The sequence below is a fragment of the Dryobates pubescens genome, chromosome 15 (assembly GCF_014839835.1).
Source record: "Dryobates pubescens isolate bDryPub1 chromosome 15, bDryPub1.pri, whole genome shotgun sequence".
Classification (NCBI taxonomy): Eukaryota; Metazoa; Chordata; class Aves; order Piciformes; family Picidae; genus Dryobates; species Dryobates pubescens.
The window spans coordinates 24865261-24883052 of NC_071626.1; the positions used below are offsets into that span (position 1 = coordinate 24865261).

Consider the following 17792-nt stretch of genomic DNA (forward strand, 5'->3'; position numbering starts at 1 on the left):
CTGCCCCATGCAGAGCTTGCTGTCCAGCAGCACCCCCAGGCCCATGGAAATGCAGCTGTCAGCAAGCAAGTGGCAAAATAAAAAGCCTCCAGCCACATGCAGCAGCCAGAGCCAAGCCAGCCTGGCTGAAGTTCCAGGCACACATCTTTAGCAAAGTATTTACAACAAAACATGTCAAATGTGTATGAAAATGGCAATGCACATTTTGCCAGCACCTTACCCAAACCTGGCTTTACAAGCCCTGGCCATGAGTTCCACCCAGTGCAACACAACCAGTACAGCTGCAGGGCACTTTGAAGGCACGAGTGGATGAGGGAGAAGAGTCTTCCTGCCATCTATCAGTGAGGCCTCAACGTAACACACCTCACCAAGAGACACAAGCACTGCCTGCTCTCTCACAGAGGGGGGCAATAGCCTTTGCTTCTCTCTGCAGAGATGGGAAGCTGTGTCACCAGTCTGTTGGGCAATTCTCTCTTCTAGCAGACAGGAAGACCCCACCAGTAAGCCATTTATAATGCAAGGCCAGGGCTGGTGCTGCAAAAGCAGTTTCAGCACTGTGCATGTATTGCAAGTGGAGCAGGTCCCAAACAGAGCCTAACAGTCCTCCAGTGACTGGCCAACATCCATCACCTCAGCTGGGTACCCCCAGTCAGAGTTCCGCTGAACGTCCTGGAGGAACAGCCACTGCTGGAGGCTCTTTAGGCTGTTCATCACCTCTGGAGAGAGTTCACAGTTTTCCTGCTTCTCTCCCTCCTCCTCTTTCTCCTCCTCCTCCACAAGATCATCAGGAGGCAGAGGAGAACATCTAGAGATGTAGCCTTGGTCTGACTGCACTGACTGTCTTTGGTCTTTGTGTTGGTCATCAAAGACCAACTGCTGTTGCTTATCAGGCTTCTCTTGGCACAGAGGCGGCTCTGAAGGAATGACACTCTGCTGATACAGAAAGCACATGAGTCCGTTCAGGTGCTGCCTCAGCTCGCCTGAAAGGCTGGCAGGACCCTGCTCATCTATTGCTGAGACCTCAGAGTCACTGGGGAGGATAACACTGTTCCTCATTGGAAAGCTTGTCTCCAGAAGAGGAACTCCTTCCATGCAGTCCTCATTGCTCAGCACATGATGACTGAGGACATTTCCGTCTTCCACGGAGGACACTGGCTCCACTGTCTGCACTAGGGGAGCCTCCTCCACAGACAGGACCGTGGTCTGAGCAGGCCGATCCCCACAGGGATTCAGCTGGGGTTGCAGTTTACAGCCTGCACTTCCACCCTCCTGCATGTGGAGGTTGAGCACACAGCAGCACTCGGGGCAGGGCTCCCTCAGGTGCAGCTGGTGTTTCACAATCCCGCCCGCTTCACTTGGCAGAGACTCCTCCACCTGGCTCTCCCTGCTCAGGGACTGCAGCTCTTCGTCGTTATCCAAGCAGATGGTTTCCTTCTCAAACCACTCCGGGTGCTCCATCTGCCAGCTCTTGAACTTTTCCACCGCCTCTTTCAGCTTCCTCCCGCTGGGGGTCTGGCTGTAGCTGCCGGCGGCGATCTCCCGGACGCGCCGGACGCGCCCCGGCTCGAACTTCTCCAGGTCCTGGATGCGGAAATAGACATCCTCGAACTTGTCCATCAGCCGGTACCTGGAGGTGACGTTGAACAGGTCGGGGATGTCTCCCTCGCCGCTTATCCCCTCGAAGTAGCAGACGATGTACATCCCGAAGCAGGCTGGCTTCTTGAAGTCCGGCAGGATCAGGTTCAAGGCCGGGGTGAAGAGGTCTCCCATCGGCTTCTGCCGATCCTGCTTGAGGCGCACGGGCTCGCCCCCGAGCATGGCCTGCCACTTGGCCTGGGTGCCCCGAGAACACAGGATGATGATCTTGGAAGAGAGGTCTTCCATTTCCTTCTTCTGTCGAGTGAGCCACGGCAAGGGCCCCAGCTCCGAGATCTGATGGTCCGCCAGCAGATCCAGGGCGACGGCAGTGCCGCAGACCGTCATCAGGAACTCGGCAAACCTCAGCACCACCTCCACGTACAGCAGGTGGTCGGCGGAGTACACGACCCAAACCTTCCGCGGCTTCAGGGGCGGCACAGGGAGGTCGCTGCACAGCGCTGCTGAAAGGCAGGAGAACAACTGTCCTGGCTGCATGCCTGACATTGCCGTGGTGCAAGCCAGAAGCCAGCAACACAGGAGAGCATTCACAGCATCACAGAGTGTCAGGGGCTGGAAGGCAACCTCCAAAGCTCATCAGGCCCAAGCCCCCTGCCAGAGCAGGAGCACCTAGAGCAGGTCACACAGGAACATATCCAGGCAGGTCTGGAATATCTCCAGAGAGGGAGACTCCACAACCCCCCTGGGCAGCCTGTGCCAGGCTTCTGTCACCCTCACAGGGAAAAATTTCCTCCTCCTATTACCATGGAACTTCCTCTGCCTCAGCTTCCACCACTGGCCCTTGTGCTGTCCTTGGGCATCCCCCAGCAGAGCCTGGCTCCAGCCTCTGGGCACTCACCCTGCACAGCTTTATCAACATGAATGAGGTCACTCTCAGGCTCCTCCTCTCCAAGCTACAGAGTCCTCAGCTCCCTGTTAACAAAAGGTCCCAGCAGCTACCGGTTTTGAAGCGATTTTGCTGACACCTGCAAACATCCCCTAATGCTGTAAACACAAAGGGAACTCCAGAGAGTGGAGCTGTGATTTACAACAATGCCTGGATGGGCCATGGCAATTCCCCACACCAGCGAGACACCAGCCTCAAGAGGCTTGCAGTGTGGCTACAGCCTCTTCTGAAGAGCTGACTGCACCTACCCCCAAACAATCTCCTGTGATCACAAAATCATTGATGTTGGCACAGGCCTTTAAGATCCTCAAGCCCAGCTATCCAACCAACATCACTGTGCCCATTAAACTGTGTCCCCAGGTACCATGTCTACACATTGTTTGATCACCTCCCCACCACTTCCCTGGGCAGCCTGTTCTGAAATGATGCATGGGGACAAATTTGGGCTTGCTTCTAAAGAAAGAAGATGCAAGCACTGCTATTTGTGCTGTCTAAATTCTACAGTACTATTTTTCCCACTTCCTGAAACTGTGTGAGGGAATGTACAAAGAGAGACTTCAATGCCAAACTCTTGCCTGGATTTCATAGAGGGGCATGAAAGGACAACCAGGGATGGGAGGTGGGGAAGTCACAGAATCACAGAATCACCAAGGTTGGAAGAGACCTCAAAGATCATCGAGTCCAACCTGTCCACAGACCTCATGACTAGACCATGGCACCAAGGGCCACATCCAATCCCCTCTTGAACACCTCCAGGGATGGGGACTCCATCACCTCCCTGGGCAGCACATTCCAATGGCTAACTCCTCTCTCTGGGAAGAACTTTCTCCTCACCTCCAGCCTAAACCTCCCCTGGCACAGCTTGAGACTGTGTGCTCTTGTTCTGGTGCTGGGTGCCTGGGAGAAGAGACCAACTCCCTCCTGGCTACAACCTCCCTTCAGGGAGTTGGAGAGAGCAAGGAGGTCTCCCCTGAGCCTCCTCTTCTGCAGGCTAAGCAACCCCAGCTCCCTCAGCCTCTCCTCACAGGGCTGTGCTCCTGACCCCTCCCCAGCCTCCTTGCCCTTCTCTGGACACCTTCAAGTCTCTCAATGTCCTTCTTAAACTGAGGGGCCCAGAACTGGACACAGGACTCAAGGTGTGGCCTAACCAGCACAGTGTACAGGGGCAGAATGACCTCCCTGCTCCTGCTGGCCACACTGTTCTTGATGCAGGACAGGATGCCATCCACTCAAGGTAATAGCTTGCAGCAATCAGCCCAGATGACTTCAAAGGGGTCTGGAAAGCCCTTGGCTGCTTCACAACCAAGGTAGACCTACATGTTTTCTGGAAGTGTGCTCTAGCTCTTACTACTTTTGCCCCTGTACCCCATGCCATTCTTTACATCATATGGGAATTTGCTTGGCTTGGTCACTCTACATGACAGAGATGGTCTGGCTCAGACTCTCATGAAAGTGAGGTGCAATGTGAACCACAGAATGCTGTGGCTTCAGTGCTCAGCAAAGGTTCTCCTACCAGCACAGCCTCAGCTGGCTCAAAAGCCTATAACTTTACCAAGCAGTTATCTTCCATCTGGCAAATATGGCCTTCCAAATTCCATACAACAAAGTCTTTTTTAGCTAAACAGGAAGATGCTTAGGCTACTTCTTTCATTTTTAGAAGCACCTCCAGAGCACCTATGAGAGTGCTGGCCCCTTCTAGGCCTGCTGAACTACAACTACCTGAAGGGAGGTTGTAGCCAGGTTGGGGTTGGCCTCTTCTCCCAGACAACCTGTGACAGAACGAGGACACAGTCTCAAGCTGTGCCAGGGGAGGTTTAGGCTGGATGTTAGGAAGAATTTCTTCCCAGCAAGAGAGATTGGCCATTGGGATGTGCTGCCCAGGGAGGTGGTGGAGTCACCATCCCTGGAGGTGTTTAGGAAGAGCCTGGATGAGGCACTTGGTGCCATGGTTCAGCTGATTAGATGGTGTTGGGTGCTAGGTTGGACTTGGTGATCTCTGAGGTCTTTTCCAACCTGGTTAATTCTGTGTTCTGTGACTCACTACCCATGGCTGATGAAACACAGGCAAAGCAACTCACCAGTCTGCAAATCAGCGTGGCTGCACTTCCCTCGCCGGTGTGCTGGAACAGACAGAGAGTCACTGTCAGTGCTGAAAGCATGAAGCAAGATGAAGCCCTCACAATGACACCACCTTCCCAAGACTAAGTTAAACTCCCCGCCAACAACCCAACTCTTCAACTGTTCAGGGACAGAAGCAGGGGGAGGGAGAAGCCTGGTAAAAGAAATCAATCTACTGAATGAATAAAGATTCCTCCACAGGCAGTTCTGCTATGGACTTTGCTACATCATTCCTTTGAGGGAAGGAATGCACTCAGAACCAGTTTTCTCTATCTTCCTCAGATCTGGCCAGTCTCAAGATGTCCAGAGCCCCCCCCCCAAGCTGTTCTGCTACCTGCCTTTAAGGAGAAGAGACATTTTAATACCCAGGCTTCTCTGAAGTGGCAACTATCACATCTTAAGAGGGTAAGGCTGATGTTAAGACATGCTCCAAAATCTTTCCTTTCAGTGAGTTGCACAGTTCCCCCCCCCAATAACTGTCTCATGGTTGTAGCACAAGGCACTAGGAATTAGTGCTCAAACAGCCAATTTTGCAGCCTGCTCAGTGTCAGCCTTTGTGCCCTGTTTTGTTTCCTTCTTTAATGAAAAATGTTATTTTAAGCTCAGAATAGTGTAAGAAATGAATTTTGCAGAGACTTTTGGGGGACAGTGGAAAGACTACAGCCTGGCCAAACAGGAAGCTTCTGTTCTGCAGAAGTCATGCAATGCAGGAGCAAAATGAATGGGAAAGAGATCTGTAGCAGTCTGCAGGAAACAAAGAGCTGAGCTACAAAGTTCCTTTTTCCCTTGATGTGACCATTTGAGGCTGTGCCTTTAAGGAAGGGGCACTCTGGCTAAATGTTTATAAATACTCTGTATTCTAAACCAATTTCATTGGTAGGATTATGGGAGGTGAGGTCTTAGACCCAGAGCAGCTGGAACTTTCAGTTCAGTTTCCTCCCTTTGCTCTCCCTTTCAGCTGGACTGCTTCTGGCCAAATAACAGATAAGAACTAACTCCCTGGGCCTAGGCCTTTGTCTGCCTTGCTAACTACCCTTTTCTCTTTTCTTACCCTCTTTGGGGAAGAAGGGAGGTAGAGGGGTGAAGGGGGCATAGGGGGAAGCCCCCTCTGTTGGGGGTCTGGTTTCTGGTTGTGTTTCTTTGCTGTATATATATTGTAAATACCTGTATATATTGTGTTATATATAATCTGCTTCCTATATATACTTGTAAATCTAGTCTGCTTTCTCTGAGTTTAGCCATGGTTTCTTACTCTGTGGGGGAGGGAGAGCTAGGCCCTCTCTCAACCTACCATACTTGACGAGGCCTGAAGCACTATGGAGCATCAGTCAACATAACCCACAGAGGGCTTGGCTTAACTCAGTGGAAGGTAGGAGGATATTACAAGTACTATGATGTAAAACAAAATGTTGGCACAGGCATTACCTCAGTGGCAAGAACAGCAAGGAAGAAAACAGCAGCAGGAATAGGTAGAGAAGTAGGGAACAAATAGAGTTGTAGTATTGAATCTTTCCTTCTTAGCTGGTATGAGGCTTACCTGCCCTTCTTTTGGTCATGCAAATCACACCTGCTATGACTGATCCCACCAGCAGCACACAGATGCCAGTGACACACCAGTAGATCCATATAATCCTATCACCTGTGGTACAAAACCAGTGCTCAGATACTGCTGTACCCAAACAGACTCCTCAACAGAACAGAAGCTGCTTGAGCACTGCACTGAGCTACAGCAGAACTCCTTGTGCCCGGTGGTTTTGCTTCTCAGCTCAGTCTTTCTAAGCAGCTGCACTTCCTGAAGTTAGTGGAATGCTTTCACAGACAGTGTCTGCTTCCAGCAGCAGCAACAATCAGTGTCTGCTACCAGGACAGGCTGAGGGAGCTGGGGGTGTTCAGCCTGCAGAAGAGAAGGCTCCAGGGAGACCTAACAGCAGCCTTCCAGTACCTGCAGGGGGCTACAAAAAGGATGGAGAGAGACTGTTGGCAAAGGCCTGCAGGGACTGGACCAGGGGCAATGGCTTCAAACCAGAGCAGATTTGGATTGGATGTTAGGAACAAGTTCTGCACCAGGAGGGTAGTGGAACACTGAACAGGTGGCCCAGGGAGGTGGTTGGGGCCTTATCCCTGGAGATATTGACAAGGCTCTGGGCAGCCTGATGTAGTTGAGGCTGTCCCTGCTGAGTGCAGAGGGGGTTGGCCTGGATGGCCTTTGGAGGTCACTTCCAAGCCAGAGCATTCTGTGACGTGCAGGCCAAGGTCACTGCTAAAGCTTGTGCACTACACTGGGCATGAGGAGTAAAAGGCTGCACCTGCAGCAACCAGCAGACAGAACAGGAGACCCTGACCTGAGCAGCAAACTATCCCAAACCATGGGTGATATTCAGTGGGAAGCTGAGGGACCAGGAGGGTCAAGCTTCCTTCCTCAGTGGCTGGTGTCCAGGGAGGAATCTCTCTGCTCTGCCTTCAATCCTGAGCCACGGATAACCAAACCCAGTGTGGGACTTCTGCCACAGCATCACTGGTGTTGGTGATGTCATTATCATCAGGGGGCTTGGATTTGACACTGGCCTTGTTTAGATTTGTGTATATTGAATGTTATTGTTATTATTTTCATTAAAATAGCTTTAGTTTTCTTCTTTTCAATCCCCAAGTCTCACCTCCTTACTCTCTTCCCCCTTGGGAATGAGAGGGCTTAACAGAGAGGCTCTGACACTCCTTTAGTGGCCAGCCCAGCCCTAGCCCCTGACAAGGGGTCAAGAAAGGGCAACCCCAGCTCTGCCCAAACCCAGAACTTCTTCCTTACAACACTTCTCAAAAATGAGTTCCTGCTTTTGATGCTGCTGCTCTACAAAGAACAGAATAAACCAGGTGGGAAGAGACCTTCAAGATCATTGCATCCAGCCTATCACCCACCACCACCTAGTCAACTAAACCATGGCACCAAGCACCCCATCCAGTCTCTTCCTAAACACCTCCAGGGATGATGACTCCACCAACTCCCTGGGCAGCACATCCCAATGGCCAATCTCTCTCATGTCCAGAGAAGGGCAATGAGGCTGGGGAGAGGCCTCAAGCACAGCCCTGTGAGGAGAGGCTGAGGGAGCTGGGGTTGCTTAGCCTGCAGAAGAGGAGGCTCAGGGGAGACCTTATTGCTCTCTACAACTCCCTGAAGGGAGGTTGTAGCCAGGTGGGGGTTGGTCTCTTCTCCCAGGCAAGCAGCACCAGAACAAGAGGACACAGTCTCAAGCTGTGCCAGGGGAAGTTTAGGCTGGAGGTGAGGAGAAAGTTCTTCACTGAGTCATTTGTCATTGGAATGTGCTGCCCAGGGAGGTGGTGGAGTCCCCATCCCTGGAGGTGTTCAAGAGGGGATTGGATGTGGCCCTTGGTGCCATGGTCTAGTCATGAGGTCTGGGGTGACAGGTTGGACTTGATCTCAGAGGTCTCTTCCAAACTTGGTGATTCTGTGATTCTCTCTATGAAGAATTTCTTCCTAACCTCCAGCCCAAACCTCCCCGGCACAGCTTGAGACTGTGTCCTCTTGTTCTGGTGCTGGGTGCCTGGGAGAAGAGACCAACCCCCACCTGGCTCCAACCTGCCTTCAGGGAGTTGTAGAGAGCAAGAAGGTCTCCCCCGAGCCTCCTCTTCTGCAGGCTAAGCAACCCCAGCTCCCTCAGCCTCTCCTCACAGGGCTGTGCTCCACCATATGTGCAGCACTCTGCAGACACAGAAGCTCTCCAAGAAGCAATGCTTAGCTACCCAGGTCCTGCTTCTTATATAAATCTACCTTTCCAACCAACCAACCAGCTCACCATTTTGGGTGAGGCTGGTTGGGTTTTGGTGGTTTTTCCTTTTAGTTTTGTTGTTGCTTGGTTCTTTTTGCCCTCCCAGTCTACAGGGCTTCCTCCCCACCTCACCTCCCCCTTTTCATTTCTTGGCTCCTCACAGGTGCTGTTGCAGCCAAAGAAAGACAAGAGATTTCACATCCTCATGCACATGATTTCTCTTGACAATCATCAGAATGAATATATGCAAGCTATTGTCTCCAAAAGCTGCTTTATACTATGCAAATTTCCCTTAACACTGAGCAAAGTGGCAGAAAGTATTTTACATTTAGACTCCTCTTGTCAAAACTGTTTCTCAAAGAGCTTTATGCAAGCAAGAGAAGCAGCTCTAAGGGAAAAAAAAAAACAAGGGAAAAAAAATCCCTTTTCTAAGGCTCTCACTGCATGCAAATCCTTGCCTGGTTCAGGCATGGGGAAATAACTCTCCCCACAGCTCATCCTGAGCTCAAGCACTACCAGGGCACATTCCTGCCCATTCTCAGCAAGGAGCATTTGTTGTTCTGGAGGCAGTAAATTTGCAGACAACACCAAGTTGGGGGCAGGAGTTGATCTGTTAGAGGGCAGAAGGGCTCTGCAGAAGGACCTTGCCAGGCTGGACTGATGGGTGGAGTCCCAACAGGATGGCATGCAACAAGTCCAAGTGCTGGGTGCTGCACTTTGGCCACAGCAACCCCATGCAGAGCTACAGGCTGGGGACAGAGTGGCTGAGAGCAGCCAGGCAGAAAGGGACGTGGGGGGACTGGTTGACAGCAGCTGAACAAGAGCCAGCATTGTGCCCAGGCGGCGAAGAAGGCCAATGGCATCCTGGCCTGCATCAGGAATAGTGTGGCCAGCAGGAGCAGGGAGGTCATTGTGCCCTGGACTCAGCAATGGTTAGGCCACACCTTGAGTCCTGTGTCCAGTTCTGGGCTCCTCAGTTTAAGAAGGACATTGAGAGACTTGAAGGTGTCCAGAGAAGGGCAACAAGGCTGGGGAGGGGTCTGGAGCACAGCCCTGTGAGGAGAGGCTGAGGGAGCTGGGGTTGCTTAGCCTGCAGAAGAGGAGGCTCAGGGGAGACCTTATTGCTCTCTACAACTCCCTGAAGGGAGGTTGTAGCCAGGTGGGGGTTGGTCTCTTCTCCCAGGCAAGCAGCACCAGAACAAGAGGACACAGTCTCAAGCTGTGCCAGGGGAAGTTTAGGCTGGAGGTGAGGAGAAAGTTCTTCCCAGCAAGAGAGATTGGCCCTTGGGATGTGCTGCCCAGGGAGGTGGTGGAGTCACCATCCCTGGAGGTGTTCAAAAAGGGACTGGATGTGGCCCTTGGAGCCATGGTTTAGTTAGTCAGGAGGTGTTGGGTGCTAGGTTGGACTGGATGATCTTTGAGGTCTTTTCCAACCTTATTGATTCTATGAAAGGAAAATAGCAGCAAAAAAACCCCAAACCATACAGCAAACCAAGAAAAAGTTTGAGGGTATTGGAAGAACTTCTTACCTGCTGGGTCTGTACCTGCAAAAGACAAGAGTTATGTTAGAAATTCAGGTCTCATCTGTAAGACAATGGGAATCTAATGCACTGAACAGCAGTTCTCACTTGGAGCTGGTGAGCATGGGATGAAAGCAGAGTGCCTCAGACAGTCTGTGCCACAGTTCATAAAGAATGGCTGAATCTGCAGGGGAAATAAGTACATAAATACAAAGCATCAGAAGCCAAGCAGCTGCTCTTAAGAGCACCTTGCCCCATCTCAGCACTCCCCTGTACTCTAGCCCAGGGACACAGAATTCCCATTGCCCTCTGGGGAAACAAAATGAATCAAGGATTCTTACACTATACATTAAGGAGGGCAATGAGTTCTTGAGGTGGCACACTTGCCATTCCCAGTCCATAATCTCTGACTTGGCAGCTCTCTACTAAGGAAGAGCCACTGCCTACAGAGAACACTACATGAAAGCCCCAAGTGTTCACCATAATCATCACTTCCCTGGCAGAGGAAATGAAGGATTAGCTCATCTCAGAACCAAACACCATGCAAACCCCCCAACAGTCCTAAGATGCTCATTGCATTGCTGGTGAAGGAAGGACACAGGGACATCAGTGAGCTTCTACCTGTATTTCATAGCTGCAGCAAGCTCTTATGTTCTTCTCTATTTTGATTGTGATGTTAACTTGCTCCTGCTGTCCACCCTGCAGAAATCAGAGGCACGTGTGAGGGAAGGAAGGACAGGGCAGGAAGGCACAGGAAAGGCAAAAGGACTTGACAGGAGAATATGGAGTGGGCCAAAGGAGTAGAAATGTCTTTTTTTTTGTTCCTGAACAAGAAAACTACAGAGAGCAAAATGGATAAGTGGCCTGGCCACCACCACTGGAGGTGTAGTGTCTGTGTGACAGACATGGCAATGCAGTTAACACGACAGGCTAAGAACAGGAAACAGTTAAGGATGTGCACTGTGCAAATCTAGTTGAGGATGCCCCTGCCTACTGCAGAAGAGCTTAGACTACATGATCTTTGGAGCTCCCTTCCAACCCAGCCCATTCTGTAATTCCATGATTCCAATTGTGTGACCTTCCAGTTACTTAAGGGGAATGACTTCAGCTATTTCTTCTGCAAACCTCACCAAGTCTCCTCGGTTCATTAAAAGCAGCTGTCAGCACTGCTGCTTCTGGCACTAGAACAAAGACAGCCTTCTTACCTGCTGCATGCCACCAAGAGCATGATAATCTAAACATGCTTTACAATGATTAGCAGATCCACAGTTTAAAACGAGGCACATTCACCTCTAACAGGGGCCATGCACACAGCTGTACCAGTTGTGGCAGCAGTAAGTTAACCAGCCCCTTCTCACTGCATGCACTGATGTGTGTGGAAGAACAGAAGGAGGGTCCAAACTGAATGCCAACCTATCTGCTCTCCCTCAAGGAAAGAGGGGGGACTGGGACCAATGATATTCAGCATTTCCCCTACCTCAGATGCCTGAAGGAGAACATTTATGTCAGAAGACAATCTAGATCTGCTTTGAGCTTCTCCACAACACAGGCTGCAAGACTTACAGCAACCAAATCTCGCTTTGTTCCTCAGCTTTGATTGATTAACTTGGCCTTATCCCCCAGAGACTGGCCTGACAAAGGCAAAGCCCTCACAGCCTAACACCAGACTTCGGCTTTCTTTGTAGATTCATTCATAGAACACCAGGTTGGAAGGCTCCTCAAGGATCAGCCAGTCCAACCTTGCAGGGTAAGAATATAGTTTAAATCAGATGGCTCAGCACCCTGACAAGCTGGGCCTAGAAACTCATTCCAATCAATATTGGAGGGGATGTGCAATGAGGACAGAAGGCAAATGAATGCCATCACATTCACTGAACACAAGTCCTGGATACCAAGCACTGAGCACACCCATTACAAAGTTTTAAACAGGATGCAAATAAACTGGCAAAGGTTATCCCAGGAAAGGGTGAGCTCCAGCACTGATGCCAAGGGGATCAGTGCTCCCTGACCCCCAGCACAGCCCCCAGTTTGGGCTGGAGCAAGTGGCTGGGCCATGGGGTTTGCTGGTTACAGACTTCTCCACATATAAAATGGTTTGGTTTTTTTTTCACAGAACCACAGAAACATTCAGGTTGCAAAAGAGCCTCAGGATCACCAAGTCCAACCCAGAGCCCTATTCTGAAAGGTTCACCCCTAAACCATAGCCCCAAGCACCACAGCCAAACCACCTTTAAACACATCCAGGCTTGGGAACTTCACCACCTCCCTGGGCAGCACATTTCAAGGCCTGACCAGTCTTGCTGGGAAAAAACTCTTCCTAATGTCCAGTCTAACCCTAGTCACAGCTCAAGGCCATTCACTCTTTTCTATCACTAATTACCTGTGAGAAGAGACCAGCACCAACCTCTCCACAACCTCCTTGCAGGTAGCTGTAGACAGCCATGAGGTCTCCCCTCAGCCTCCTCTGTTTCCCACTAACCATCCCCAGCTCCTTCAGTCACTCTCCATCAGATTTCTTCTCCAGGCCCTTCCCAGCTTCCTTGCCCTGCTCTGCCCTGGCTCCAGCACCTCCACATCTCTCTTGGATTGAGGTGCCCAGAACTGGACACAACCCTCCAGGTGTGGCCTCCCCAGAGCTGAGTCCCAGGGGACAATCCCCTCCCTGCTCCTGCTGGCCACAGCATTGCTGATCCCAGCCAGGAGGCCTTTGGCTTTCTAGGCCAGCTGGGCACACTGCTGGCTCCTGTTCAGCTGCTTGTCCATCAGCACCCCCAGCTCCCTTTCTGCCAGTAGCTTTCCAGCCACGCTGCCCCAAGCCTGTAGTGTTGCTTGGGGTTGTTGTGCCCCAAGTGCAGGCCCTGGTACTTGGCCTTGCTGGAGCTCATCCTGTTAACATTGGCCATGGATCCAATCTGTCCAAGTCCCTCTGCAGAGCCTCCCTGCTGTGGTGCAGATCAGCACAGACACCTCACTTGGTGTCATCTGCCAACTTACTGCTGGCACACTCTGTCCCTTCATCAAGGCCTGAGCTGCAGCAAGAGAAGTGTGGCCAGCAGGGCCAGGGAGGGGATTTTCCCCCTCTACTCCACTCTGGTGAGACCACACCTGGAGCACTGTGTCCAGTTCTGGAGCCTCTGTTACAGGAAGGATCTGGAGGTGCTCAAAGGTGTCCAGAGAAGAGCCACGAGGATGAGCAGAGGGCTGGAGCTGCTCTGGTATGGAGACAGACTGAGAGAGTTGGGGTTGTGCAGTCTGGAAGAAGAAAAGGCTCTGAGGAGACCTAATTGTGGCTTTCTAGTATCTGAGGGGGGCTACAAGAAAGCTGGGGAGGGACTTTTTAGGATGTCAGGGAGTGATAGGACTGGGGGGAGTGTAAAAAAGATAGAAATGTATAGATTGAGATTGGATGTTAGGAAGAAGTTCTTCTCCATGAGGGTGGTGAGAGCCTGGCACAGGTTGCCCAGGGAGGTGGTGGACTACAAGAAAGCTGGGGAGGGACTTTTTAGGGTGTCAGGGAGTGATGGGATTAGGGGGAATGGATCCAAGCTAAAGGAAGGGAGATTAAGATTAGACATTAGGAAGAAGCTCCTCCCCATGAGGGTGGTGAGAGCCTGGCACAGGCTGCCCAGGGAGGTGGTGGAAGCCTCATCCCTGGAGGTGTTTGCAGCCAGGCTGGATGTGGCTCTGGGCAACCTGCTGTAGTGTGAGGTGCCCCTGCCCATGGCAGGGGGGTTGGAACTGGCTGAGCCTTGAGGCCCCTTCCAACCCTGACAATTCCATGAAGATCTAGCAAATTCCTGCATTCCAGTTCTTCTTTCCCAAGCGGATTAAAAACCTGTGAAAAGAGTTCCTTGAAAACTGCTGTGCCAGTGTGTGGGTGGGCTCCACCTCCAGCATGGCTGCAAGTGCTGGTTTAGCAAGCCCTGCAGAAGTGTTTGTCTCTGTTAGCAGAGAGGGTAGCACCCAGGAGCAGCCTCACCTCAGTGAAGTCGTGGGAGATCATTTTGCACCGCGTCTGGTTCAGGAAGCTGGCCACGTGGATTTTGTATCGAGTGGGCTCCATCCATGGGTTGAAACTCACCAGCAGAGTGCTGTCCCCTAGGCTTTCACCTTGGATCCTGGGCTCCCACAAGCTGCCTGGAAGCAGTGCAGATAGTCCAAAGTTACTCAACAGTCAGAAAGGCTTCAGCAGAGGGCCCATGTCTACATGACTCGGACAGTTTGGGGCTGGGTTGGGTTTTACCTGTGTTTATGCAGGGGGTGGTTTTCTTCATCAGAGAGTCCGTGCAGCCTGCAAGAAAGAGCACCAGGGACTAGTCAGAAACACTCTACTGCCATTGAGGAACAACATCCATTGTCTTATCAGAAGTCAGACACCTAACCAAGCCCTCCTTGATGAGCAAAGACCTTTGTTCCAAGACAGAAACCAAATTCTGCAGCAGAATAGCATCACAGAATCACAGAGTTATCAGGGTTGGAAGGGACCTCAAGGCTCAGACAGTTCCAACCCCCCTGCCATGGGCAGGGACACCTCACACTACAGCAGGTTGCTCACAGCCACATCCAGCCTGGCTGCAAACACCTCCAAGGATGAGGCTTCCACCACCTCCCTGGGCAGCCTGTGCCAGGCTCTCACCACCCTCATGGGGAGGAGCTTCTTCCTAATGTCTAATCTTAATCTCCCTTCCTTTAGCTTGGATCCATTCCCCCTAACCCCATCACTCCCTGACACCCTAAAAAGTCCCTCCCCAGCTTTCTTGTAGCCCCCTTCAGATACTGGAAGGCCACAAGAAGGTTTCCTTGGAGCCTTCTTTTCTTCAGCCTGAACAACACCAGCCCTCCCAGTGTGTCCACACAGGAGAGGAGCTCCAGCCCTCTGATCACCCTCGTGGCCCTTCCCTGGATACATTCCAGCACGTCCATAAGCCAGCTCCAGCTCTTCCACTGATGCATTTACTTTGCTTTGGTTTTGTTTCTGTTGGTGGTTTGGTGTTCTAAATTTTTCCTTTAATTTTCAGACCAGAGATAATTCCTCAGACTGGCAAACCCCAGCACTGATTGGAACAGCAGCATCTGACAGCTCTGGAGAGCTTACAGAGAGAGTCAGAGTGGAAGGAAAGCTTTATATTGATCTCTGAGAGCCCCACAGCAATAGATTCCCCCTGAAGCACTCTGCCCCAGCAATGGTTAGGAGGCTGGAATCCTGGAAGAGAGAACACTCTCCCACATTTGTCATTCTCTTCATTTCATTTAGCAGCTTGGCTGTGATGATCTTTGGCAGCTCTCTGCGATGGCAAATTCACAGTTACATATTCAGTGTTTAGCAATGTGAGATTCACAAGTCTCAGCCTGAATGATGTCTCTTCTCCAGGGTCTGGACAAAGGAAAAGAAAACCTCCCTGCTTAAACAGTTGAAAACAAAACATTGCACATCTTAAATGTCCAGTTTTCCAAGCTGGAGACTTTGCAGTGCCGCTGCAAGTCACACGAGCTGGAACCGGCAACGCTGCCTGCAGCTGCTGAGCTTGGTGCACTGCATCAGGTTTCTGAAGAACAGTGAGGGATAAAAGCCAGAAGTTCTGAAGAGTCACCAGGTGTAAGAAAGCATAAGAGGGATGAAAACAATCACAGGAAAAACACCCAGCTGGAAGAGACCTCCAAGCTCAGCCAGTCCAACCTTCCACCCAGCACTGCAGGGGCAGCACTAAACCACGTCCCTAAGCACCAGCTCCACACACTGCTGAAACACCTCCAGGGATGGTGGCTCCAGCACTGCCCTGGGCAGACCATTCCAGTGTCTGAGAACCCTCTCTGGGAAGAAATAGTTCCTAGCATCCAGCCTGAACCTCCCCTGGCAAAGCTTGGAACCATTTCCTCTGTCCTGTTGCTTGCCACCAAGGAGCAGAGGCTGCCCCCTCCTCACTCCAACCTCCCTTCAGGTACTTGTAGAGAGCAATGAGGTTGCCCCTCAGCCTCCTCCTCTCCAGACTGAACAACCCAAGTGTCTCCTCTCCTTTTCCAGCACACAGATTGGCACACCACATATTTGCCACCTCCTAACTAAAAAGTCAACAAGACAACTAGAACCTGGTAAGGGAAATTCTGAATCAGTTTTCAAGCTGTGTATTGGGTGCCCAATATTGATAACCTAGTCAGTGGAGCCAGAGGGCACTGCAGCTGCTCAGGATCTTCAGAGAGAGCAACAAAAACGTTCACATGTGTAAGGAAGGGTCAGGCACTCAGCTCCATCAAGTTTCTTGCCTGGTTATGCCTGCTTGTGCCTTTGAAATGAAAGTTTCCAGGCTTGAGAACTAACAGAAGCCAAACTTTACCCCATCCGATTTAACCATTCTGTCCTGCCCTTCCACCTTCCCCAAGCAGAAGAGCAGCTTTGACAGATTTCAAATGAAGTAAAAGCTGCAGCCACAGGTAGCTTGAAGACCACTCTGCAGTCCCTTTCAGGTAGATGAAGAATGGTAGAATCACAGAATGGGCTGGGTTGGAAGGGACCTCCAAAGCTCATCCAGTCCAACCCCCACTGCAGGCAGCAGGGACATCCCCAACTAGATCAGGGCTGCTCAGAGCCCTGTCCAGCCTCACCTTGAATACCTCCAGGGATGGGGCCCCAGCCACCTCCCTAGGCAACCTGTTCCAGTGTTCCACCACCCTCATGGTGCAGAACCTGTTCCTAACATCCAGTCTAAATCTGCTCTGCTCTAGTTTGAAGCCACTGCCCCTGGTCCTGTCCCTGCAGGCCTTTGCAAACAGTCTCTCTCCATCCTTCTTGTAGCCCCCTTCAGGTACTGGCAGGATGCTATTAGATCTCCCTGGAGCCTTCTCTCCAGGCTGAACACCCCCAGCTCCTTCAGCCTGTCCTTGTAGCAGAGCTGTTCCAACCCCCTGATCATTTTCCTGGCTTCCTCTGGACGTGCTCCATCAGGTCCTTGTCCTTCCTACCTGAAAGCAGTACTCCAGCAGAGCAAAGTGGCAGAATCACCTCTCTGGATCTGCTGGCAATACATCTTTTTATGCAGCCAAGGATGTGATTTACCTTCTGTGCTGCAGGCTCACACTGCCTGCTCCTGCCCAGCTTCTCATCCCTCAGCACCCCCAAGTCCTTTCCAGTCTCTGTACCTGCTCCATGAATGAACATTTCAGCAGCACAATGCAGGATATGCACATCATGGATATATAACACAAGGGTACTGTAGGTAAGGCTAGCACTGGGGGCTTTCTGGACAGCAGCTTTCAGGAAGGACAGCAGGTTATGCTCATCCTGCCACCCTACTGCCAAACTTTCTCACAAGATCTGGCCTGAAAACAATTCCCCAGCCCACACAGCCACAAACAGCACAGTCCTGAGCCCGAGGCTGCCAGTGAACTCCAGCATCTCTTACCAGGCATTGTGAATGACTTGGACTTGCAATTGTTGTCTCCATCCACACTCAGTTTGGGCAGGTGGTAGACAGTCACTTGGTAAGTCTGGCCAGGCTCCACTTCGAAACGGTCAAAAGTGAAGCTCCACTGAAAACAAAGTGCAGTGATGAGGACTCAAAGCAAGCACTAACAGCTGACATGGCCCTGCTCCACTGGGTTCCCTCAGCCCATAGGACCTTTCTTCTGAAGCCTGACTGCAATAAAACCAAACAAAACAAAGGAAGTGAGGTGCATGGAATGTACCAGTGCCCTGCTGTGTCTGAAATGACAGCAGTGCAGTTATTTCTTGGGATCTTCGACCTGATCCAGCAGCCTTGTGCCAACCAACCGTGTGGAGTTCCCACTCAATCCCATTCTGAACTGGGAGTATATTAGGCTCAGTTTTGAGCCTGAAAT

General features: G+C 51.3%; 1 protein-coding gene across 1 annotated transcript in view; it reads right to left on the minus strand.

Moving 5' to 3' along the window:
• Positions 1-423: 423 nt before the first annotated feature.
• The window catches only part of IL17RA (interleukin 17 receptor A), a 39011-nt gene continuing 21642 nt past the window's right edge, over positions 424-17792 (minus strand). The window contains exons 6-14 of the mRNA XM_054168008.1: positions 17357-17483; positions 14203-14250; positions 13939-14096; positions 10581-10658; positions 10068-10143; positions 9969-9983; positions 6198-6299; positions 4621-4662; positions 424-2096 (exon numbers count right to left, since the gene is read on the minus strand). Coding sequence (XP_054023983.1) covers positions 595-2096; positions 4621-4662; positions 6198-6299; positions 9969-9983; positions 10068-10143; positions 10581-10658; positions 13939-14096; positions 14203-14250; positions 17357-17483 — 2148 coding nt within the window. The 3' untranslated portion in view covers positions 424-594. The remainder of the gene's footprint in view (positions 2097-4620; positions 4663-6197; positions 6300-9968; positions 9984-10067; positions 10144-10580; positions 10659-13938; positions 14097-14202; positions 14251-17356; positions 17484-17792) is intronic.